This window comes from Ruditapes philippinarum, unplaced genomic scaffold (assembly GCF_026571515.1).
Source record: "Ruditapes philippinarum isolate M1 unplaced genomic scaffold, ASM2657151v2 ctg33_1_1_1_1, whole genome shotgun sequence".
Classification (NCBI taxonomy): Eukaryota; Metazoa; Mollusca; class Bivalvia; order Venerida; family Veneridae; genus Ruditapes; species Ruditapes philippinarum.
In genome coordinates, this window is record NW_026864681.1 from 223,243 (window position 1) to 250,957 (window position 27,715).

General features: G+C 32.9%; 1 protein-coding gene across 1 annotated transcript; it reads right to left on the minus strand.

The window, feature by feature from the left end:
- Positions 1–583: 583 nt before the first annotated feature.
- Positions 584–27,715, minus strand: LOC132726476 (AFG3-like protein 2). Its single transcript, XM_060711792.1, has 19 exons — positions 27,492–27,715; positions 22,658–22,871; positions 21,990–22,074; positions 20,332–20,494; positions 19,621–19,671; positions 18,005–18,144; positions 17,001–17,073; positions 15,797–15,906; positions 14,832–15,072; positions 14,252–14,405; positions 11,031–11,160; positions 9,948–10,045; positions 9,339–9,449; positions 5,141–5,256; positions 4,186–4,266; positions 3,550–3,669; positions 2,744–2,938; positions 1,754–1,868; positions 584–922 (listed from the first exon to the last, which is right to left on the minus strand). Exons 1-19 carry the CDS (start codon positions 27,573–27,575, stop codon positions 783–785), a joined length of 2,421 nt encoding a protein of 806 aa, XP_060567775.1. The 5' UTR covers positions 27,576–27,715; the 3' UTR covers positions 584–782.

Here is a 27,715-nt window from a genome sequence, read left to right on the forward strand (position 1 = left end):
TATTATATGTCATTTATTATTATAACACAAAAACTGTAATTTTGTTGGTTGCAATAATGACTAAAAGAAATGTGAGATTTTATAAATCCTAAAGGAAATGGCATAAACAAGCAGGGAACTTAGTCTTAAAATAATAAAAATAAATTAATACATATACTTATAAGAAACTTGAGTTTTTTCACTTAAAGAAAAAAACAAAACAAAAAAACCTGTCTTGTATGGTAAACAATAACTGCTAAGACTTTCTGTTATCATCTGATAATTCAACATGGCTGTAAAATAAAGTCTTTGTTGCTAATAAAATAGCCATTCAACATCCATTAACAAACTGACTGTCAAAAAAGATGGTAACTAAATTTTTTAAATGTTGAAAGATTGCGAAGAAAAAACACAGACTAATGTGTTAACCTTACACTATTATAATTTTGTTTTCACCTCCTAGGAACAGGAATGGTAGAATATCATTAAATCACATTTTTGTACAATGGTTTTTTTTTTATTTTCAATAATGACAACAACTTATTTAAATAGCATGCTTCTATATGCTAAAACATTTCTCTCACGAATGAAACAAAAGCAGTCCTTCATGAATATATAAACAGGACAGCTCATTTTACTGAACCATCAGTCTGTCCAACTCTTTCTCTTTGAGAAAAAAACAAACAAGTCCCAACTTCTCATATATGGAAAAACGAAAACTACCCGGCTCCTCATAATGTTATAAATAACATCTCTCTCAATCCACTGTTCCATTCAGAGGGAAGTCTTCAACAATGATAAGTTCATGAGAAATTGTTTATGTTTGCTGTCTCTTTGCCTTTATCGTCAGCATTTTCTGATGATTCTGTATCTTCTGCCTTTACAGCCGGTTTATCCCAGCCTTCCAGACCTTTAGGTAAAGTTGTATCTTCTTCAAATGAACCTGCAATAAAATTGACACTATTATTAGTTTAAACATATTTTACTCCAAACATTTTCACAAAAACATATTTGGTTGATACAGAATTTATTTTAGTTTGATTGTGTAGGAAGCTTTAGGCTTATAGACACACTTTCCTAACTTTTGTGTAAAGTTTCTTGCTCAAGGAAACAACAACTTGCCCCTGACGGGGTTTGAACTCATGCGGCTAGCGACCATTAGATTACTATTTCGACGTGTTAACCACTCGGCCATGCCGCCACACATATTTTACATACAATCATTACTTACATAATATACAATGATGAAAAAAGGATCAGATCAGAAAGCATACAATATTATAAAGGTATTTTCCTAACATAAAATTCATTACTGTAAATTTGGCGTTAAATTTCATGTTCGAAATATTATATTATGAAAAACATTTTATTGATAATGAATTTAGAAAGATGAGGGAGGCAAATGTGCACCTACTGTTTAGAAGAAACAAAAATCATTAACAGGTTTAAACATGTTTTTTATTCAAGGTCCATATCTCAGACAAAAAAAGCCGATGACATGTTCAACTAGACTTGGTACTAATCATTCCTGTCAAGTTTGGCTGAAATTGCACTAGTTGTTTTTGAGGAGAAGTCCGGACAAGTTTTGTGACGGATGGACAGACCAGAGAGAAGTGGTCTCTGTATGTTGCCACAACTCTGTAGAGGCGACACAAAAATACAGTTCTAAACTCCAAATAGGAGAATTAATTATTAAATAAGTAAATTTCTTGTAACTAGAGTCAATTCTCTGCTTAAGGCTTACATTTTTTTTTTTACATATATTTTAACAAACCTGTGCCCTCAACAAACTCCTCATATGTTGTTTTTTCAGCAAATGGACGTGGGCCAATCAATTCCACAACACTCTGTTTATCTATCTTTTCATTCTCTAACAATGACTGGGCAACCTAAAATAAAAATGAAAAAAATGCCTTAAAATGTTTAAGTGAAATAACAAATTTAAACTAATATTTTCTTTACCCATTATCAAAATTATTATAAGTAAATTCAACAACAACAAGAGGGCCATGATGGTCCCACATCACTTACCAGAGATAAATTGCTAATAAATAAGCTGAAATAAGTCATAAGGTCACATTTGGTGCTTGTCAGTTTTGACTGCAGCTGAATAATTTATATATATTTGTGAAGGTCTGGAAGAAAATGCTTTATGCAAATAAATAAGTTCTGGACATTTTAGTTTTGCACAAGAAGACTTCAGTAAGTCTATTTAAAATTAAAATAAAGTAAACCCGTTGGCGGGGCCAATTTTGATTTATATAACTTTTGTAGAGACCTGCAAAGTGAATCTTTATGCCAAACATCTACTTTATTGGCAATGAAGTTTTAGAGGAAAATTTAACATAAATGACCGAAGGGCTTGGCCATTTTTTACACAAAGGGCATGATTAACACAAAAAAGGTTATGTAACATGCTAAATATTTCAGCTTTGTGCATCGTAGTTTCACACAAAAAAGCCTTAATATTTTTCTTATGTATGTCTGCCTCTGAGATAGGGCATGGTTTTAGAAATTTTGTAGAGGACAAAAAAAGGTGATGCCATATGCCAGATATGTAACCAATGAGCATTGTAGTCTCTGAAGAGAAGATTTTAAGGTTTAAGATTTCATTTTCACTCTATTTTTAGCTCTTGTGACCTACATATGCAACAGACTAGACATATTTAAATTACTTTTGTAGAGGGTCACCTAAGGATCACTCTGATTAGGGAGACATGTTGTCTAAAGAAATTTCAATAACACAACAACAAAAAAATTGTACCTTTTCTACATCTGCTTTATGTTTCAATACCAGTTCTTTTGTTCTCTTATAAGCATTGCTCACTATTTCTCTGACCTCATGATCAATTAATTGTGCTGTTTCCTCGCTGTATGGTTTATCAACATTAAACCCTGACTCTTCTCTTGGAGGAAAGGATAATTGGCCTACCTTTTCATTCATACCAAACTGTACAACCTGTACCAGAAATATATGTAATGATGGAAATTCAATTTATTTTCAACATTTTCTCTAAAATTTGTTAATTTATTGTGCGCATGTTACAATAAGAATATCTGTGATAAATGTATTTACTCACACTTCTGCATTGACACAATATAATATTGCCATAACAAGGAAGAGATGCCAGTATTAACACCAGCTATATTCCCTGCCACAGCTGACATTGTAGATATTTTTTAACCTTTGACCTTAGATGTAAAACCTATTTGTTGCACTATGCACATTGTAAGCACATCATATCATGGTGATGATTATTAGGTCCCAGTGAATATAAAATCTTCCCAAAAATCAAAATGTTATAAGTCAGAACATTTGACCTCAGCATGTGACCTTGACGGTATTAACATTGATGTTGTGTTTTGCAAATCCTCTCAAAGGGTAACTATATATGCAAAAGCAAGTACACACAAATTATTTAAAAGATATTGATGTCATTAAATAAAGGCCATCTGACAAAAAGTAGACCTCGCCTCCCATTTTTTAAAGTATCATTGACAACGACCCCATTGACCACTAATAATCTTCCAATAACCAAAATTGATATCAATTAAACGTAACATGCTTACCTGAGCATAAGCACTTTTTGTTACCATTCTAAGATCACTTTCTGCACCTGTTGTTATCTTATTAAAGAAGATTTCTTCAGCTACTCTACCACCAAGTGCTACACACATTTCATCTAACATCTATGAATAGTAAAGAAAATCATTCTGATTACATTGAAATATTTCATCTATGTCTATGTTTGTTTTTCTGATTTTTACACAAATTTTAATACATTAAGGACAAATCTTGGTGGTTGATCCACCTTACCGGATTTCCTGGATAATTAACCAGTACTTAACAATGTCTATGCTAGTGCTAGATTCTATGTCCAAGAGTAATTGTCACAAGATATTTTGCCTCACCCGAGGATCAAACTATCGGCTCCTGAAGTACTAATCTGAGACTCTCCTTATTGAACTAAATCTGAATTTTGACATAGGTACGCAAAATACTAATAATTTCAGAAACAGGTGTTATCCTTTGAGAAATATAGAAGCTGTACATATAAGAATATTTCTATGTATATATTAATTGCATATGATAACAAAGAAAATTTCTACATATATATAAATTACATATGATAACAAACATCAAACAGCTACAATTTTGCCAAAAAGAAAAAAAAATGAGTTCATTCAAAATAGAGTGATACATGCCTGCTCTTTGGTACATAAAGTTTTCTCCTGTGGAAGATACATAGCATAACCTAGAGATTCTCCACGAGGAATAATTGACACCTGAAATAACAATATAACTCTTGTAACAGATATTAAAATACTTATTCTTAATATGTCTTTATTTATCTGACTACAAATAATAAAATTTCTGAACATTATCAGCATGGTTTACGAAACACTTGCTGTGAATATTCAGCCCTTTTTTATTTAATTTTTTGGAATATTAAAAGTTAAGACTTATTTTTTGTTACATGACTTAAAATTAAACCCGTATGTAACAGGTAATTGTCAATCTTGCTTCATCCCATGCTGAGAATATATGCAACTTTTAATGTCACATAGTTCTGAGTTGATCCAACTTTCTTACAATTTTCCTAGCATGAAATAATTCAAAATCATCAGCGGAATTTATTCTACTGAATAAAGTGGCAAGATAGTTGAAGTCATATCTACTTAGCCATGAAGTCCTGTACAAGTTATAAGAACCAGGATTTACATTTTTATTTTATTTCAGTAAATGATTTGTATGCCTCTCTTCATCTGCAAGTGTTTAATCTTTTCTGTGACTTTATATTATAAATCTACATATATTCAGACAAGTAAAGGATTCCAAGGTAACCTGTTTTTATCAACATATAAGCTCCATGCAACAATGTCTCTTTGTTCTCTACTCTTTCAATGAAGTGAAAGTTAACTTTTTTATGTTTATACAAAGTCTTCCATATTTTCAAAGAATCATCAAACCCCACCTTTTCTAATCAAGAAGCAAATTCCTTTCATATTTCTTGATAAATGACCAGTTTCTTTACTCAAGAAAGGGAAATTATAAAAAAAATGACTTTTAAATTGTGCTAAGGTGAGCTAAAACAAAAAACTTCAACAAACTGAATGTCTCTATCAATTTAAACATTGTTATCTTCAACAGATGTTATACCTTTAGTAATGGCCTGGCATGTTCAAGGAACCATGACACTACAGCATGACCAGCCTCGTGAAACGCTATGGTTTTCTTCTCTGATGGAGCTAATACTTTAGTCTTCTTTTCTAAACCTGTAATAGAAGAAATGTATTTAAGTTAAAGCATCTTAACCTATAATAGCAAAATTGTATTTTAGAAAAGTATCTCAACCTGTGACAGTACAATTTTATTTTAGTAAAAGTATTAAAAGTATCATAAACAGCAACTAGAAATGTGTCCATAGGACACGGGTGCCCCCACCGCGCCACTGTTCAGTCAATCTTTTTACTAAGTCAAGGGAAATAACTCTACAAATACTGGATAAATCCACAAGCGAAACCCCAGGTGCAAATCTAAATATGCTGAGCAACCTGCCCATTAGGTTTAATGACTATGTCAAATCCTTTTTGAGTAGCATGCGACACAAGTTGAAAATTGCAAAAAAATTCTAAGTGAAGGGCAATAACTCTAAAAATACTAAATAAATCCAGACAAAAATACCTGGTGCACAACTGCACGTGCTGATCAATATTCCTGTAAAGTTACATGACTCTAGGTCAAATACTTTTTGAGTTACATGCAGGGCTCGACACTAACGATGGTCCGTTAGCCCGAGGCTACCAATTTTCCCCAAGGACTACCCGAGTTTCCAAGCTGGGTATCCCGTCGGGCTACTCAAAATTTCAGTGACCTGATGTCTCTAAATTCACTAAAAATAATTACTAAAATAACATTTTTTAGGCTATGGTTCAAAACGAAAGATAAATTCATCTTACTAGTAAATAATTAGCTAGTGTCAGTCACAGCAGACGCATAATAGATTCTATTTAATCTCTATAAAGTTGCGAAAAGTGAAACCGGAAATCCAACTTAATTGCCGATTTTTCCAGCCTACTTCAATAGAATTCTTTGTCTATTAAACATTTCAATGAAAATATTTGCTTATATTGGAACCTATTCAAGGGTTTTAACTTAAAAGAATATGATTTGTTGATTGGTGTAAATCACACTGACAATGATAACCAAAATAAACGTGTTGTCTGAAATAGATCTAATTTCGGATGTAATTTATTCGGACATGAAATTATTGATTGGGAAAAAAATCTCTTTATAAAAAAGAGAAGAAAAATGTTTAAATCTCTTTAAAAAAGAGAAAAGAAATATTCTAAAGTATTTGTAATTGTCTTTACCATAACTTCACAATGTTGTCAGCATTTCTTAATCATGTACAAGCAAATGTAAGCAATAATGCCAATACATGTATATGAAGAAAACAATTGTTAACAAATACTAATACCCTAGGCATAAAAAACTAAGGCAATATAGTTTGATTAAATGGCTTTACATTTCTAATTTTGTGTTTAAATCAGGAACAACAGATATTAATCTAATGTCCCTATTTAAATCTTCTGACAGTTAAATAACTGAATTACTAGCACTAGTAAAAGTTTGTTATTCTGATATTTTGTTGTTTTATGTCTGACAAAATAAGTTTGTAGAATAAATCAATTAGAGTAAAGACAAACATATTTTGTTCTTGTCCAAGCTTTTTACTTCTGTTTTGAATTTAAAAACACATCTAAAAGGTCATACATTATCTATACCTGAAAAGTAGATTTGTAAGCTCTTTTGAAATATTTTTTTTATACAAAAGCCAGGTATTACATAAATTTAAAATTGACATACTTATTTAGCTCATATTGCCAATATATTCTCCCCTTCCCTATAAGCTGTCAATAATATAAGCTGAGCTGATTGCCTCTAGCAATTTTATTTGCAACACACCTTAGTAATTCCTTAGTAGAACCCTTTCAAAACCTATTGACTTTTGTGTGTCACACTGCCATATTTTATAACAAAAATATGTAAAAAAATTGTTGATGATGACTTTGAAGAGCTCAGAGGCTAGCCAAAACCTACATCTCATGCAGAGTAAAGCTTACAAACTTTTACTAGATCTTATATGATCTATCTATTGGTGATTTTTTCCAATAAATTTGAAGAGATCTCATGCAATTGTTTTCTTATCTTCAGATACATACACTCAAGATGCATTTAAATAGAATAAGAAACATTTTTTATGTTTAAAAATGAGGACTACCTAGATTTGCCAAGGACTACCTGATCCTCAAAGTAGGTAGTCCTTCTGACTACCCCTAAAAAAAGTTAGTGTCAAGCCCTGTACATGCGACACAAGTTGAAAATTGCAAAATTTTACTAAGTCAAGGGCAATAACTCTGAAAATACTAAAAATATCCAGAAGAAAATACCAAGGTGCACAACTAAACATAATGATCAACACTCCTGTAAAGTTTCATGACTCTAGGTCAAATACTTTTTGAGTTACGTGCGACACAAGTTGAAAATTGCAAAATTTTACTAAGTCAAGGGCAATAACTCTGAAAATACTAAAAATATCCAGACGAAAATACCCAGGTGCACAACTACACATAATGATCAACATTCCTGTAAAGTTTCATGACTCTAGGTCAAATACTTTTTGAGTTACGTGCGACACAAGTTGAAAATTGCAAAATTTTACTAAGTCAAGGGCAATAACTCTGAAAATACTAAAAATATCCAGACGAAAATACCCAGGTGCACAACTACACATAATGATCAACATTCCTGTAAAGTTTCATGACTCTAGGTCAAATACTTTTTGAGTTACGTGCGACACAAGTTGAAAATTGCAAAATTTTACTAAGTCAAGGGCAATAACTCTGAAAATACTAAAAATATCCAGACGAAAATACCCAGGTGCACAACTACACATGCTGATCAACATTCCTGTAAAGTTTCATGACTCTAGGTCAAATACTTTTTGAGTTACATGCGACACAAGTTGAAAATTGCAAAATTTACTAAGTCAAGGGCAATAACTCTTAAAATACTAAAAATATCCAGACGAAAATACCCAGGTGCACAACTACACATGCTGATCAACATTCATGTAAAGTTTCATGACTCTAGGTCAAATACTTTTTGAGTTACATGCGACACAAGTTGAAAATTGCAAAATTTTACTAAGTCAAGGGCAATAACTCTGAAAATACTTAAAATATCCAGACGAAAATACCCAGGTGCACAACTACACATGCTGATCAACATTCCTGTAAAGTTTCATGACTCTAGATCAAATACTTTTTGAGTTACGTGCGACACAAAAGTGAAGGGACGGACGGACGGACGGAAGGACGGACGGAAGGACGGACGTTCTCACAGGACAGTAATTATGTGGCTACTCTATTGTTCTCTCTATTGTTCTTTTAGCCACGCAAAAGAAAATAGCCACATAAAAGCATTACGGAATGAATGACATCAAAGAGAACCTATTGTCCCTCTAGCCACATAATTACTCTCCTGTGAGTGCGGACGGACAGACGGACGGACGGACAAGGGTAAATCTAAATGCCCGCCACTATCGTGGGGGCACAATAAAAGTATATTAAACAAGTATTTACTAACATATGACAGGCGATTAGTAATTTTGAAGAACTGCTTATACCTGTATCAGTAAAATTATAATTCTTTTAAGGTTCAGTTTAAAATATCCAACATAATATGAAAGATCAATTAATCATCAACAGAGCTTTATGGGGATCAGCTTGTTAATAGATAAATACTAGAAGCGTAACAATGGTCTAAATGCATGGATCGGCAGTGCTGTCTGACTGAATACTGATGTAGACAAATCATTACTGCAACCAGATTAAATGGGTTCACATGGCAGGTATCGAAAAATGTTTTCAGAGTCACCTGTCCAGCAGGATGAATAGCTTCTTAATCCAATGTACAGGCAACATTTTTCTACTCTTCCTGCATCAAATTCTCTTAAATTCAACTTGTAATAACGAGGGGATGAGTGGAATTTTTGATCTCTGCATGGCATAGGCATTGCACTATCAGTCTGAACATTCAATGGATTATTTGAGATGCGCCAGGACAAAACCCACACAGTGCATTTGCGACCAGCATGGATCAAGACCAGCCTGCGCATACGTGCAGTCTGATCAGGATCCATGCTATTTGCTATTAGTTTCTCTACTTGTAATAGGGTTTGTACTTGTAATAGGGTGTGTAAGCGAACAGCAGGCTGGTCTGGATCCATGCTGGTCGCAAACGCATTATGTTGGTTTTGTCATGGCGCGGCTCATTTAATATTTTACATTACCTCCGACAACTCTTTCTATAGCTTTCTCGAAGTCTAACCATTCTACCTCTGTTTTGCTATCACGTGCAGCTATCAAGGCAGCCTCATTACAAACATTCATAACATCTGCACCTGATCACAACAACATACAGCATTAAACAAGTATTACTACCAAAAGTAAGTTAAAAATCTACAAGAATTGTAAATAATAATTATCCACCATACTCTTATACACTTTCAATTTCTTACTTATAATTATTCATTCCCCCCCCCCTCCCCATTAGATAATTTAAAATAGTAAACAAGACCTTTTCACAGACAGCAGGGTCCACTTTTGCTGCATACAAAGTAAAATAGAAAAAAACATAAGGATATAATTGTGAAAGTTTTAATTTTGTGTAATTTAGTATAAGAATATATTTAACATATGCACTTATTCATTAACTGTTAAATATTATTATTGTTATTAAGATTATACATACATATACTGTAAATGTAAATTGATGTACTACAATCGGCATGCCTGTATAAAAACACAGGGATAGCAACAAGTACTGATTTTGGTACCAGAGTATTCCACACTTTCTTTAAAGTTTGCTAGAAAACAGATAAACATTGTCATATACTTACCAGAAAAACCAGGTGTTAAAGAAGCCATCCTTCTAGCTAAATCATCTTTATCAATTGATATTTTTAATTTCTTTAAATGCACTTTAAATATTGACGCTCTGAAAATGTATAAGATAATATAAATATATATTTTTTTATATATTAGATCCACACATGGAAAAAACATTCTTTTTACTTTAAGAAAAGAAAAATATTTGTGTAATGTCAGCACAGATAAGGATACTATTTAAATGATAGATTAAATTCAAAGCTCTTTTACTTTACACTACATCAACTACACTAATGATAGGGCAACATAGAGTACGACCTATGAGAGATCATTAGACTTCCTGCAATGCTTTCCCACCGAAAGAAAAATTCTAACATTGGCCAATATTGTAATAAATTGGTCATTTCTGGAGCGCTATTTTTCACAATTTTTGGTATTCAATAATTTTTAACTATTTATAATCAAATTTTAGTACATAGCAATAAAGGATAAGTGATTATAAAAAATCTTATGCCCAAGATTTTGGAAATAATGTACTGGAAATAATCAATTTGTTATCATACTGGTCAAATGTTTTGGGGCGGGAACGCATTACAGTAAGACTACCTTAATAAAACCATCTTTAACATTTTTCTAAAAGTGCACATAATGAGTGTTGATTACAGTAATTTTGTGAAACTCTGTCAAGACAACAACAATAAAGATAATTATGATAACTGGCGATAGTTCTTTAAATTTGTTTGTTTGTCTGGTTTTTATGCCAATGTCAACACAATTTTGGTCTTATTTCTGAATAACTTGCAGAGACAAATGACCATAACACTCAATGTTCGAGGTCAATTGTCATAAAGAAATTCACCTTACGCAAGGATAAAACACAAACTGAAGTAAAGATCTGCACTTAAATTTGAGCTAAGCCGATGGATAAATATACAAAATAGTTAACTCCTCTACTAATAGCTTTACACCCTGTGGATAAGCTAACCACATAACTACAAGGACAAATCCTTTATAAATAATAAAACAGTTCCTTTAATATTTCATCATGACAATGAAAGGAATTCTATGGGAGATAAATCACCAGTCACAATTACCTCCCTTTAATATCTGGTGCTGATATATAAATTTGTCTATCAAATCTTCCTGGTCTAAGTAAAGCTTTGTCAAGGATATCTACTCTGTTTGTTGCCGCTAACACAACCACACCACCCTCAGTATTGAATCCTGTAAAAAATGCACTTGAAATATAAACTATATAAATAAACTTCAATAAAACTATTAAAATATAACTATTCATGCCATAATTTCCAGACTGCTTTCTGGGACACATTTTCACAGAGACCAGCAAACAAATTGTTTCTTAAATTTGCATAGTGGCATACAACCTAGATTACAAATTTTCACAACAAGGAAATATTATTTTGACTAAAATCAGGTGAAATGTAAAAAAAGGGCCATGATGGCCCTAGATCGCTCACCTGAATTATCAAACTCATCCAAACAATTACCTAGACAAGCATTCTGACCAAGTCTCATGACAGGTGAGTCAAAAATGTGACCACTACAGTGTTAACAAGGATTATCCATATTTGAGCAGTGCGACCTAGTTTTTTACCCAGGTGACACATATTCAAACTTGACCTAGAAATCATCAAAACAAACTTTCAGACCAATTTCCAGGATACTTGGATCAAAATAGTAGCAACTAGAGTGTTAACAAGATTTTTCTATTTTTAGCTCCGGTGACCTAGTTTCACATGCAATTTCGAACTCATCCAAGCAATTACCTAGACAAACATCCTGACCAAGTTTGATGATAATTGAGTCGAAAATGTGACCACTAGAATGTTAACAAGGTTTTTCCATATTTGGGCGGTGTGACCTAGTTTTTCATCCAAGATGACCCATGTTCGATCTTGACTTAGAAATCATCAAAAACAAACTTTCAGACCAATTAACAGAATATTTGGATCACAACAGTAGCCACTAGAGTGTTAACAAGATTTTTTCTATTTTTAGCTCCTGTGACCTAGTTTTTCATCCGAAATGTCCCATGTTCGATTTATTCCCAGCAATGACCTAGACAAGTTTCCTGACCAAGTTTGATGACAATTGAGTCAAAATTGTGACCACTAGAGTGTTAACAAGGTTTTTCTATTTTTAGCTCCTGTGACCTAGTTTTTCATCCGAGATGACCCATGTTCGAACTCATCCGAGCTATCACCTAGAAAAGCATCTTGATCAAGTTTTGATGATGATTGATGCAAAAATGTGACCGCTAAAGTGTTAACAAGGTTTTTCTATTTTTAGCTCTGGTGACCTACTTTTTCATCCGAGATGACCCATGTTCGAACTCATCCAAGCTATCAACTAGATAAGCATCCTGACCAAGTTTGATGATGATTGATGCAAAAATGTGACCACTAGAGTGTTCACAAGGTTTTTCTATTTATAGCTCCGGTGACCTAGTTTTTCATCCGAGATGACCCATATTCGAACTCATCGAGCTATTATCTAAACAAGCATCCTGACAAAGTTTGATGATGATTGGGTCAAAAATGTGACCACTAGAGTGTTCACAAGGTTTTTCTATTTTTTAGCTCCTGTGACCTAGTTTTTCATCAGAGATGACCCATGTTCGAACTCATCCAAGCAATTGACTAGACAAGCATTCTGACCAAGTTTTGATGATGATTGGTTCAAAAATGTGACCACTAGAGTGTTCACAAGGTTTTTCTATTTATAGCTCCTGTGACCTACTTTTTCATCCGAGATGACCCATGTTCGAACTCATCCAAGCTATCACCTAGACAAACATCCTGACCAAGTTTGATGATGATTGGGTCAAAAATGTGACCTCTAGAGTGTTCACAAGGTTTTTCTATTTTTAGCTCTTGTGACCTAGTTTTTCATCCGAGATGACCCATGTTCGAACTCATCCGAGCTTTCAACTAGATAAGCATCCTGACCAAGTTTGATGATGATTGAGGCAAAAATGCGACCGCTAGAGTGTTCACAAGTAATTGTGGACGGCCGGACGGACGACGGACGACGGACGACGGACGACGGACATTCACCGATCCTAAAAGCTCACCCTGAGCAAGCTCAGGTGAGCTAAAAAAAATATTGGCAGTTTATCCATCTTTTTCAAAAGTAATCAGTGTCCTTTAATTCAACCAGTCACAGAATAGGATATGGCTATTATAAGTTTGGACAATGTAACAACAGACAAGCTGACATGGCCATCTCCTGCTGAATATGTTTAATACTAGAAGTTGGAAAAGTAGTGGATAGCAGAATATCTCATTTCAAAAAAGTTTTTTTGGAGGGTAATTGAGACTGACAGAACTAGAACTGCCACTGCCATGGCGTGAATACCTCCGCATACCACTTTGTCAGAATCAGAAGACAGTTGACCAAAGCATTCTTAAGCAATTGAGCAGACAAGCTTTTTTTTTTAGTCAAAGCCCCTGTGACCTTGACCTTTGACCTGGTGACCTCAAAATCAACAGGGATCATCTACTAACCATGATCAATCTAAATACTAAATATCAATACTGTGGGTCAAAGGAATCTTAAGTTATTGGGCGGACAAGCTTTTTTTAGTCAAGGCCCCTGTGACCTTGACCTTTGACCCAGTGACCTCAAAATCAATAGAGGTCATCTACTAACCATGACTAATCTAAATACCAAATATGAAGACTGTGGGTCAAAGGAATCTTAAGTTATTGGGCGGACAAGCTTTAAGAAGTCAAGGCCCGCCCCTGTGACCTTGACCTTTGACCTCAAAATCAATAGGCATCATCTACTAACCATGACCAATCTAAATACCAATTATGAGACTGTGGGTCAAAGGAATCTTAAGTTATCGGGCGGACAAGTTTTTGAAGTCAAGGCCCCTGTGACCTTGACCTTTGACCAAGTGACCTCAAAATCAATAGGGATCATCTACTAACCATGATAAATCTAAATACCAAATATGAAGACTATGGGTCAAAGGAATCTTAAGTTATTGGGCGGACAAGCTTTTAGAAGTCAAGGCCCCTGTGACCTTTACCTTTGACCCAGTGACCTCAAAATCAATAAGGATCATCTACTAACCATGACCAATCTAAATACCAAGTATGAAGACTGTGGGTCAAAGGAATCTTAAGTTATTGGGTGGACAAGGAAAAACCGACAGACAGGCGAAGGGGGCGATGGCTGGACGGGCAAGCTGATTCCAGTATACCCCCCTTACAACTTTGTTGTGCGGGGGCATAATTACAGCCATTTATGTAGAAATGTAGCACATCTGAATTCATTTAATGCTTACCGTCCATCTCGACAAGTAATTGATTTAAGGTGCTCTCTTGTTCACTGTTACCACCAATTCTATCACTCCCTCTCTTTCTACCAACAGCATCTATTTCATCTATAAACAATATACATGGAGCATTTTTCCTTGCTTGAGAAAATAAGTCTCTCACCTGAAAAATAATATTCAAGTTTATAATATTCACAATATTTGTTTGTTTCAGTGTATAAACAAAATGTATTCCACCCAGTAAACACCAGAGATCTGAGTTTGAGCTTAGAAATTTCTTTATATTATAACCTCTCAGAACATGATCAAGGGTTGAAAATTGCACTTGTTCCCTCGCATTGGTGGAATTGGCCAATAGAGGGGTTAAACTTTGCAAATGCTGATCAGAATGGGCAAGTATAAAATTTGAAAGCCATCTTATATGTTTAACTTATCTAGATGTCAGACAGACAGAAGGTAAAACTAGTAGGAAACTTAAGCGTTGTAGTTGGCGCTGACAACGGACGAAAAGAGGGTCACAAAAGCTCATCATTGTTCTCGGGGGATCTTCAAATATAAGTTAAAGTTCTAAAAACAAGACAGTACTTACTCTTGAGGCTCCTACACCAACAAACATTTCCAGGAACTCTGATCCTGACACTGTTATAAATGGAACACCAGCTTCACCAGCAGTGGCCTTGGCTAAAAGTGTTTTTCCTGTCCCTGGGGGACCAGTCAATAGGGCACCTTTAGGTATTTTAGCACCAAGGTCAATATACCGTTTAGGATTTTTAAGAAAATTAACAAACTCCATAATTTCTATTTTCGCCTCTTCACATCCAGCCACATCTCTGCAGACAAAGAAATTTCTCTTGATAATTTTATTTAAGTTAATATGAAAAGGACACCCTTAAACTGCTACAAACTTAGTTTTACCCTATTTGCATTAGAAAATGTGTCTTTAAGGATTTTTTTAATTCTCCAAATAGGTATTGTTTAGCAAATTTTCTATTGTGTGCTTATTTTTCATTTATATAGTATCAAAGTAAAATCACAAACAATAGGCCAATGATGGCCCATATCTAATACATTCTAATACAAAAAAGGCCACAATTCTTTTAATGGAAGTTGGTTATTAGGTCACATTTGGCATGCCATTTTTGACCAATTTTGTATAATTTATCAATCATTTGTAGATGTCCCCCAGCAAATACTAATATCAAATATGCCAAGTATCTACTTTTTACACAAGAAGACAACAATCAGTCTATAATCTAAATGTATGTGCCCCCACCCCCTCTCCCTCACCCACCTGCTTCCCTGGGCAGGGCCAATTTTAATCTACAGGGGCAAAATTAATGCAGGTATAACTTTTTTAGAGAACCACTACAAGGTGATACTACATTAAGTTCTATCACAGACTGGTTTATACCTATGGCCATATACTCCCTCATAAATTAAGGTACCCTAGCCTGATTAAAATTATCACAATGGAAACCAGAGGCAGAATTTTTTTTCTCAAAAATTCTACTTAGATTAACCACAATTAAATGATAAGATTGTGTAGATTCTTACCTGAATTTCACTCCAGTGTCCTCTTTTATAATTTGAGCCGTAGATTTACCGAAGCTAAATAATCCACGAGCTTTATTTGCTCCTCCCCCTCCTCCCATACCACCTTTACCCTGAAATTATAATCACTATGTACAAATATCAGTCACTTAACTGGATATTAAAGGGACTCCACTGAGGTTTAAAACATAACATAAGAATTTCTTACATTAATGAACTGGGGCGCTTTAAACAGAAATATATGCAAAGATAGTTAAGAAATATACTTTAAAATAAATAGAAAATCGTTGTTTTATGCTTTTCTTAGCCTAATTTGAGTGAAAAGCGTTTAAACGCTTTTCATTTTGAGTCATTTTTTTACAATTTGAATAATTATTCTTGAAAAATGAAGTGCGCGAATGATCTGAAAGTTTGCACAAAGATTCGTGGTCTTCACCTACATCAAATGGTACATTTATCTGGAAAAAATTATTTTCAGTCCCATCATGTCAAAAAACCTCAGTGGAGTCCCTTTAACTGAAAACTTTCTTCATATTAACAGGATAAAGGCATCAATTTCAATTAAATACTCCCAGGCTTTATACAATGAATATTCTCAAATATAATATGTAGCAACATCATTTTTTTATATACATGTAATTAAAAGAACTTGTATAAATGAAAACGGACACCTTTAACATTACATTATGACCATCAGAGGGTATTTAGTGAGTGAAGAGGTGAAAGTCAAAATATAAAGTTTACATTTTTCAATAATTCCTTTCAATTTTATAATTTACTTTACATCAATTACAAATAACTTACATGGCCTTAGGAAATTACTATAAATATCTATCGGAAATTACCTGTGATGTTCAAATTATAAACAGGGTGAAGCAGTCTTTTTATATTTTAGCCAGATTAATATTTTATCCTAAACATTTTCCACATCAACTGTTGTTGACCATTAATTATGACAATGACAATGATAACAGTAAATCTTTGGATATATATATATAAATGGTCAATTCAGCTCTAGATGACAATGAAAAAATTACCATTATGTCATTTTATAAAAGGAAAGCAATTTTTCAATCACTTTTAAAGTACAAAAGTTTATTACGGCATATAATAGCAACCTATTGAACTTGATATATCTACAATCTTCATTTATCAATGAGTCAAAGTTACCGTAGATCAAAACAATTGACAAGTGAATTGTAACTACCTGTAAAGAATACAGTAGATATGCTGGTATAGCCAATAGCAGAGCTGTCCTAAGTAAAGCTGATAAAACATCCCTACAAAATAGAAAAAATAACAAGATAGTTTAGTTTATACAAAGTTATTTTAGCTTGATTGCGAAACAAGTTCTTGCAACTTCTATTAACCACTTTCGAGTTCACTTCCTGGAACTAACCAGTACTGAGTGTTGTATCAGAAATCATGATAGTGACCAAAATAGGGCTCAAACCCATGATCCTTGTGTTGAGGGGCACTAACCTTAACCTTTAAGCAACCGCATCCCTAAAAATAATTAAAATACTGATTCTTTAGCAAGTGGTACGCTGTTTTGTAAAGATTCATGATCATCAACTTTAACTTGTCAAATATTGTAGCTTACTGTTCACTATTCATACAAACTATGAAATTCAACATAACAGTGTGTATGTAAAATTGTCCAGTTTTGTGAAAAAAAAATAATAATAATAATATAGCATTTTAAATATTGTTGAAGAAATACAGAGACAAAAAATTATTAGTAACAAATATTTCTTGTCAAATCATTCAATGGGAGGAAAACATCATTTTTTTTCATGACAGGATGCTTAATTTGAACCCTGCTTAGACCTCATCTTTTTTCACATGACATTTGCAGTTAAATCATTATGGCTTTATATTAGATTAAACATGACTGGAGGACATTTTGTTTACAATGTCAATTATATAATATAGACAATAGTTTTTTTATCATTTTTGTAACACGTGTACATTTTTTTTCTATTTAGAACAGGAATTGTTAAAAACAAGAGCCACTTCCAAGCGGAGACCACACTTGACTTTTACGTATTTCTGAATTCTCCTATAAAACATGTTGTTTTTGTAAGAAATAAAATTCAAATTTCATTTTTGACCTTGACGGCATGGGGATCAGACAACATGATAGTAGCAATTCCACGAAATTTTCTTCGAAAAAGTGCAGATAGAAAAGGGGGAATAAAAGTTGCTTACCGTGTGGTTTCTTCTTTGTAATAGACAGGGATGAAATCATGGCGAGGAATATCTAGATCTAGCTGAACTTGCTCTAAGTTTCTCTCAAAATTTTCAACTGAACCAATTGAGAACCATGGTATCTCTAATTGTGCTTGAGACTGAAACATTTTTTATTACAATGTAAAATAATCTGATTTATTACACAGGTATTATACTTATTAATGAAGTATTGAGAAATATTGATGAAATAAAATGCATATTTTCATTTTCCATATTTTCAATTGGAAAAAAAAATTCACTGTAGTAAATGATAATATTTTTCATATTTTCACTGGTGTCTTGCCAGACTTTTTTTTTTTTAAATTCAGCCATTTCTGAAAATTAAAAGGAAGTCTTTCAAAGCGTAAGGTCAAATAAGAGAAAAAAATATAATAAACAGAAAATGGTGGTATGAAAATGATCTTTTATCACTTTGGTGAAATATTTATTTCCATACCACATGATGAAAATAAATCCCATATTAAATGATATTTATAAAAAAAAAATTTTTTGAATATCCTGCCCATACTGTTATGGGAAAACCAATTTTATACTGTACAATATGATTGCATATAAAGATATTTAAAAATTTCATTCATCCTTTTATATTCGTCATTCAATCATTATCTAAATTCCTATTTAAGTGAGTTCTGTTAAATTATTAGTTTGTAAAGATGAAGAAAGTAAGCTCTTTGGGGGGACATTGTGTTCCCTATCTTTAGCATTCATAGTGTTCACAACATATTTCATAAGCAACATATTTCATAAGACTTGTCATTGGAAACAGATATATACCCCATATACTCCGGAAGGTTTGGACGATAATGACAACGATATGATGCACACACAACCATCAATATCCCATTAGTTTTAATATCCAATTATAACGTGCATCATTCTAGCTATCCACCAGGCCTTTGTGCACGAGAACACTTTAAATGGTACAACCAAATAATTCCTTGTTAGTTCATTATCTGTCCATTATGTAATAGAAAGAGCACCGAAACACGAGGTTATCTGATTTGTACTAGGGGGCGTAGCCCCCGAGTATTAATCAGATTACCAAGTGTTTTGGTGTTCTTTCTCTTTTGTATCATAGTCAAACATAAAAACACGTTCCCTGTTGTCACAATATGAAACCCTGGCAAAAATAAACCAATGAACGAACATCTAAATATGATATTTCTGTCGCTTTACCTTTCTCTGCTGTCACAATATGTAAACCCCAGCAAAAATGAGCCAATCAATGGGCATGCTCTGGAGTGCGGGTAACTAATACCTGCACTCCAGTTAACGCACTGTGCATGTATATGTATACGATTTAACCCTGACACATTTTCAACAGAAAGGTCTCCAAACTATGATACAATAATAGAAATGATGACAACACACAGCAATAAAAGCAAGTTATCATTTCATGAATTTTGACATTTGAGTGTGACACAGACTCTTGGCTGCTGAACCGGCTCTTGTTCCCTACACATTGTCTTATTCTTTCCACTTCCGAGACAAAATGCTTTATTTTGATTTTTGAGCCTTAAGTTTTCATACATAAATTTAATATCTTCATAAGCTTATCTAAGATATTAACTCACCTTAAAATAAATTTCCGCCCATTGTTTTTTCCTAACAACTATCTTGCTAACCTGTTAAAAGATACACATTTCATAATCAAAACTTTAATAAGTTATAACAACATCACCCGCCTTATTCCCTTAATTCAGCCTCTCTGGACAACATCACCCGCCTTATTCCCTTAATTTTAGCCTCTCTGGACTTTGCTTACTTTTAAATAAACTTAAGGGGGAGCTATCTTTGCATTCAACAATTTTAATTCACGACAGAAGTTGAATCATGGGTAAATGCCATCATAAGTCTGTTAAATGCCATACTTGAAGAATGCCATACTTAAAAACATGAAAAATAATATGCGTAATGTAACTATGATGTCATTTTCAACGCTTGACATACGCCACACGCTTTCTTCAGTTATTATTACAATATTTATGCAAAGTTCAGTTTTTGTTATTTGTAGATGTGTTTAAACAATTCTTTTTAAATGTTTTTACCAGGCTTTATAAAAATGCTTGAAAATTACATTCCTTGCTTTTTTTTTATATATATATATATATATATATATATGTACATTTTGTATGGGTATTTTAACTTGTCACAGAGTATTTGGACAGCCCTCTGTCCTCATAATATTAACAAAAAATTACAGTTAAATCTCTATCACTGTATATTTTATCCCAGGTAATATGTAACTGAGATATTAATTATGATAAATACTATTAAAGACTTACAGATCCTGCCTGTAAATACTTCTCAACAAACTCTTGCCAAACTATTTCATGGTAATTTTCTTTCATCAAAAAATAAGCCATTGTTCCGACCGCAACAGTTGTTACTAAAAACGTATATTGGTTTTGCTGGGACCCACCACCTCCTTTATCCCCGCCAAAACCCCTGTAAAATATAAAAAAAATATTTAAATATACACATGTTTTACAAATTAAATATCACCCTTAATTTTAACATCAATGCTTTGTTTTTTATTGTTATGATACATAAATAATGTTGTGAATAACAGACATCAATAACTAGGGCTGTGTGACGGTTAGCAAACATGTTTAAAAAATGTATAAATGTTTATATGACGTGAACTTAATAACCTTTTATTGGCCCCACTGGAAGAACTCTTTGATTTTGAACCTTTTATTGATACAAAAATAGCACATTTTGCTACTCAACAACAATTACAAAACATATTGTATTATAGAATAACTGTTGTCTGTTAGGACCGAACAGTGTACAAGAAAAAAATAGCATGCAATCCTGTAAAAAAAAAGATTTAAAAACAAAATGTCATATCTTAAAGGGACAAATATTATTTTTAAAATCAGTCTAAAATTTCAGTTACTGCTTATTGAAATTTCTAACCGGTTTTAGGCTAAAACCAACATAACCCGTTTAAACATGACGCCCCTATCAATAACAATATAATAATGAACAGCTACCAGAACTAGTCAACCTCACATAAAATTGGCAAAGCTGCCACAAAGTTATGGATGGGACAAAAATTTCTAATTGTTGAAATTTGACCTCTATGTGTGACCTTGACCTTGGAGCTAGAGGTCGTGGTCTTGCTCATAACTAACTCTCTCATCATGCTACACATTTATGCCCAGTTCTTTCAAAATCTCTTGAAACATGACAGAGTTACGGACTCAACAATATATGCAAAGTGCTTACCTATGACGTGTAAGTGTGACCTTAACCTTGGAGGCAGGGATCTCTCGTGCATGATACACCATGTTATCATGCTACACATAGGAAAATCCCTTGATTCGTGACCAAGTTATGGGCAGGACATTTTTTTGAACACATAAACTCCCACACAAATGGACAAACAGAGGTCACACTATAAGCCCCCTTGCCGTGATAACATAAAAATCAAATTTATGAGTGTTCTGGCCGTTTTACACTTACCTTCTTAAATAACATGATTATCTTTATGATTGTAAATGTTCAGGATATCGAAACCATATTATATTCTATGTAAAAAGGGGACATAACTAAATACAAGAAAATATGAGTTAAGTCCTTTATAAGAGATGTAACTTATATTCATTAACTGATATGCAAAGAAAGAGTACAATACATAATGATACTTGACAAAATAACCTAAGTAAAAAGAAATAATGCACCTTAAATAAAGACCAACCACAGTGACTACCTAGTCACATTGTCATAATCTACTTTTATTTCCATTTGTCTAGTAAGACACATTATCAATATATAATTTTCAGTATGTAATTAACTCAATATAATTTAGCTTACACATGTACAATGTATCAAACATGAACTTTTGACCTTAATTAACTTTGAAAAATCAGAGACATCAAGTTTTTAAAAATTTAAACTCTAGAAAAAACGAGAAAGACAAATTTGTAACACTTACTTCGTGAAATTAAAATCTATCAATGTCTTTGGCTTCCTGAATGAATTGAAGTCTTTAGGGTCTTTCTGGTCTTTGCTTGGTGGTTCTAAAAATTATACCATATTCTAATTTAGTTTAATAATATGTTATTGCTTTTTTTATTCAATACAAAAACAGATATGTTGTCACATGCAAACATAAGAACAGTAACAAATGAATTTACAGTACATGGATGCTGTAGTTCATAAAAAGCAAAAGGGTTGGTCTACAAGTTTAAACAACATAAGAGAGTTGGCCCTTTCCATCTTCTAACCCTTCACCTGCTGAATTTTAATTAATCCTACCATGAGTTTAAAACAGTCCATTCTTAGATTAAGTGATTTCATTATAAAGATATATAAAAATAGCTATAAATAATTAACTCTCTCATCAGTCTGCATGGACTGAAGGCATAGGATACTTACTTCAAGCATAGGGTACACTCTCATCAGTCTGCATGCACTGAGGGACAATAACTTCAAGCATAGGGTACACTCTCATCAGTCTGCATGCACTGAGGGACAATAACTTCAAGCATAGGGTAATCAGTTCCAGCAGGTTAAAGGTAAATTATATTTCAGAACTGCTGGTTAATGGAACAAATGACAAATTATTTATTTTAAAATTTATCAGTATTATTAGTTACTTACCCTTGGGAGCCTCTTTGTTGCCTGACTCTGGTTTTTGTGCCTCTTTCTTTGCAGACTCTCCTTTTGCTGGTTCTTTAACTTCCGATGGTTTTTCTTTTCTAAATCTTTCAAAACCCTTTGGAGCCTTTCCTGACTTTAAGATGCCAAGGTCTTGTAGGACTGCTTGCAAATCTCTTCTTTTCATCCTCGACAGAATGTGGATACTGCGTCTCATCTAAATGTAATAATTATTTGTAATAAATAAACAAATAAATACCATGATACCAGCTAAGAATTCTGGATAATATAATTTTTTATTAAACAATGTTGGTTTGCCAAAATAAACAATTCTAGCAGAAACAGACAGTTTATGTAAACACATATTTGTACAAGACGAATATTTGAAACATGTTTTACATTACTGTAGAATTGCTTTAACAAATTTATGACTTTTAGTTCACCATTTTGAAATAGAAATTGCCAGACATGTAAATATAGCTAGGGAAGATAGAAAATGTAAGCAATAATATATGCTGAACCTTGTAGAAAACAAAATTATTTTTGTTTGTGTGTCCCATATATACTATGCACTAAGTAGGCAATATTTGAAACCATACTTTTGATGTTAACCCACATCACAAAAGCTAGTTCTATCTTCAACAAACTCCAAAACCTTATGTAACATGAATTCTGATTCTGTCAAAATATTTGTATTCTGCATTTAGAATATGGGATAGAATCAATTAAAATGTATGTATTACAACCCTACTGCATTTTTGTCTTACATTTACCACCACTTTCATTATGTTTGATATTTTTTTTTGTCAGCAATGAACATGTATTTATTTGATGCTGAATCAAAATTGTTGTTGTTGTTGTTGTATACAGTACTACTACATTACACTACAAAACTATTACAGTTAAAAATCAGAGTGACTCTGACGGACAGAAAATCATACCACATAATGGATATAAATTCAAGTGTGATAATTTTCAATTTAACTTAAAGGCCTATTATGCCTCTGGAATGCTACCCTTTATATATTTCTTAAAACTGTTTATTTTTGGTATCTTTTTAAAGTTTCCAAAAACATACACATCTGCTTGATACTCCAACTATCTATTGCATCTTTATTTCTGTTGGTAATGGGTATAATTATAGTGAATTAGTATTTTGTATAGAAGTCAAAATACTACTTTGTTTACATTTTGCTACCTTTATGACATATAAATCTATATTCAGCACTATTTTTTCAGCAAGACAAAGTTTAAAGTTGTAATCAAATGATTATTTAAGTATAGTCAGATAAATGAGCTGTGTCACAATAAAAAACCAACATAGTGGGTTTGCGACCAGCATGGATCCAGACCAGCCTGCGCATCCGTGCAGTCTGATCAGGATCCATGCTGTTCGCTATCAGTTTCTCAACTTGTAATAGGGTTTGTAAACGAACAGCATGGATCCTGATCAGTCTGCGCGGAGGCGCAGGCTGGTCTGGATCCATGCTGGTCGCAAACGCATTATGTTGGTTTTGTCATGGCGCGGCTCAAATATGAAACACAATTTTGAATTGGCATTATTTCTGTGACAAAGAAAAAACATTAACATTAAGATTCAGTCTTTGGTCAATAATGGGTCTGTAATTTCATGACAATTAAATTATAGAAAATAATTGTTATATTTAACTGCTAATTCTATTTACAAATATTTTGTACAAAGAAGAGGTATGATTCAAACATAAATTAATTACCTACAAATCTTTTCTAAATTACAAATATGCATACTGATTGGGACCCACCAAAACCAGACAAACGTCAAACCAGAACAGCACTGGAAATGCCTGATTTACATCCAAGATTTTATCTGGATTAAATCAACATCATGTACATATCTGTCCATACTCTTGGTACTGTAGTGTGTACAATTTAAGTAATTTTGATACCCTCCTCAGATGCAAGTGTAAACATTATCAGAAATAAACAGTTAAGTTCTTTGTTAGGAGAAAAACATAGCTGTACTGTGTCAAATTTCCATATCTCTAGCTTTAGCATAATGAAATCTGTATGGATAAAATTAGGGCCCTCAATCCGATTTGGGGGATTCCCGGGAAGTATGTAACTGTCTATGTAGCTACATTTAGCAGGGAGAATATCAGTGGATGGGGGATTTCCTTTTTGGTCTAATATCAATAAACTACCAATTGTATATCAGTATTTTTTTTTATTTGACTAACTATTGTGTAACATTTTGAGGACTAAAGTCTTCCCGGTGCATCCATACAAATATCGAACCATGTGAAACGGAAAACAGAATAAAATATTCTGCTGACAAAACACTGTGAAACAGATCAATATTTAATTATTATTAATTGTCAAAAACAGCATAACTTTTCGATTTTTCTTTTATCCTTTTGAGGGTGAATTTTTACCTGTATTTGGGTATGGCGTGTAACATACTATTTTGGTGGGGAACTGCGGCCGTATACATGTATCGGCCGCAGATTTGGTAGATCAAGGCCACTGGGCCCTGTAAATGTTCAAAAGTGTCTGGTTGATGGTCCTCGACCAGTGCATACTTGAATAAAACTCGTAAACCTCCACCCATATAAATGTGTAATTATCATCATTTCATAAGGAAAATAGAAAAATAAATTATGTTACAATATGTACTGTATAGATTTTATTACTGTATAGATTTTATTATTACCAGTAGTATAATTGACCTTTTCGAAAACCTAGCTAAACACCGTTTTCCGGTATGTTGTGGATTTAGCTCTGGGGAATTACACCAAATGAAGTACATAACACAGTTACATAATATTTCTATTTTTCTTTCATTATTGAAAGAAATTCATTTAAGGTGAAAAAAATTGATGTTTTTGAAAATTATCAATATTCCTTTAATATCTATTGCAAATTTTTGAAGAAAAAAAATTGGTTATAATGAAAATCAATAAAATTTAAATAGACGTAGTGGAATCTTCCATAATAAATAAGGTTATTTTCTGCGTAAACTTGTGTATTTACTTATTTTTTGTAAGATAAGATAAGATAATCTTTATTTATAGTCGGTTTCATAAAAACATATAAACATTAGCTATATAAGCTATTTTCCGACATAACTGACTATCCTATAACAAAACAAACAAACAATCTGTATAAAAGAAAAAATATAAAAGTATTAAGAAGATCAATGTACATTTCTGAAAGTCTCTGTAAAACAGTTAAGATTTATCAGCACATATAAATATGGGTAAGAAAGCATTAAATGATTAAAAGCAAATATAACACTACAATCAAACGTCACATAAAATTACATCATACAAGAATTCTATTTATTGTATGGAATTATTCATACAATGATATTCAATTATTTTCTTATAAAGAAATAACTGTTTTATTTCGATTTAATTTTAAAAAAGGCCAAAACATCGAGTTTGCTATTACACTCCATTAGGTGAATTGCCCAGAGCTATGTACAGAAAGTACCGGAAAAAGGCGTTTAGCTAGGTTTTCGAATTTGTGAATATGGGACCAGTTGATACTAAATTTGAATAACCGTTTGGGTGAGATGGCCTGCATGCCAAGCTAATTTTAGGGCGAGCTGACCACAAAACCAAAAATAAATGTAGACGGTCAAATTACAATAATTTAAATACAGTATGATGAAAGGAAGTGGCTAGCCGTACGGGCACGTACCGCTAGACAAAAGTTCTAGCCGTACGTGAGTCACGTACGACTAGCCTGGACACACTGTATTGGCTAGCCGTAAGGCACTTTTCAAAATTATATGGAAGTCGAAAATGCATATGTTATTTTGTGTCTTTAAACGACGATTTTAATCAAATCTCCGCATTTGTCCTAGTGTGTTCACTTTAATAAAGATGCTCCGCAATTTTGCACAAAAAAAATGAATACGAGTAAGCGTTGTATAATCTATCTTAATAAAATTAAGTGTCAAAGTTGCATGTTATAACGTCCTTAATTTTCATGCTTATGATTTGTATGAAAGATGAATTGTTAAATCTGTTAATTAAGCACATGGATCGAATAAATAATGATCGGAGGGGAATAAATAAATAAATAAAAAGAATATTAAAAAAAACGGTGAAAAGGAAAAATAATTTAATAATGCAAACTTTCCTTAATGATGGACGATGAACAAACTTCTATACCGTCGGTATTTGACGCAATTATCAGAGCCCGACAACAATTATTTTCGGTGGTTTTTTTTGTTGTTTTTTTATTTCAATTTAAAAATTAAACTTAATGAAACAAAAAATGATTATTATCAAAATTTTGTAAACTATTTCAATTGATGTTATTTAACTGCAACCAAACGCTATTTTTTCTCGACGTCTTGTGATGACAAAGTACGTACATTCTTTACTGTAGCCAACACGTCGATTAATCTCTAAAAGTAAACATTCTTGACAAAAATCCTCGCTTAAAGTCATAATTAACATATGCACTTTCGCCTTCCATATATTTTTGAAAAGTGCCGTACGGCTAGCCAATACAGTGTGTCCTGGCTAGTCGTACGTGACTCACGTACGGCTAGAACTTTTGGCTAGCCGTACGGGCCTGTACGGCTAGCCACTTCCATGATGAAATCAGATTTCAGTGTTGCATAACTACTTGCTTTATACATAGCTTCTAAAAAGATCAAATTTAATTGTAAACGATAACATAGTGCTTTCAATAAATTATGCCGACGGAATGGACTGATGAACAGTAATTGGACTGATGAACAGTAATGAAGTCTTGAGTTATACATGTTATATAAATACTGAAAATTTTGTTTTTAGCCGATGAAAAAAAAATAAAGGATTTTTTAGGAATAAAAAGATCAAACCTCAGATTGAATTGATCGTCTGGAAGATGAATTTTGTAGAATGCGCTCAATTCTTTGAGCTGCACGCAAAAAGTTACACGCCATATTTTGTTTCTTATTGCATTTATAACATATCAGATTCTCTTCTCGTCATTGAGAATACGAAAAGTCACGATTACTTAATCGAATGATAGCTGTCAAGCGATATATTCGTATTTGTTAAGTTGGAAAAAATGTATTTTGTA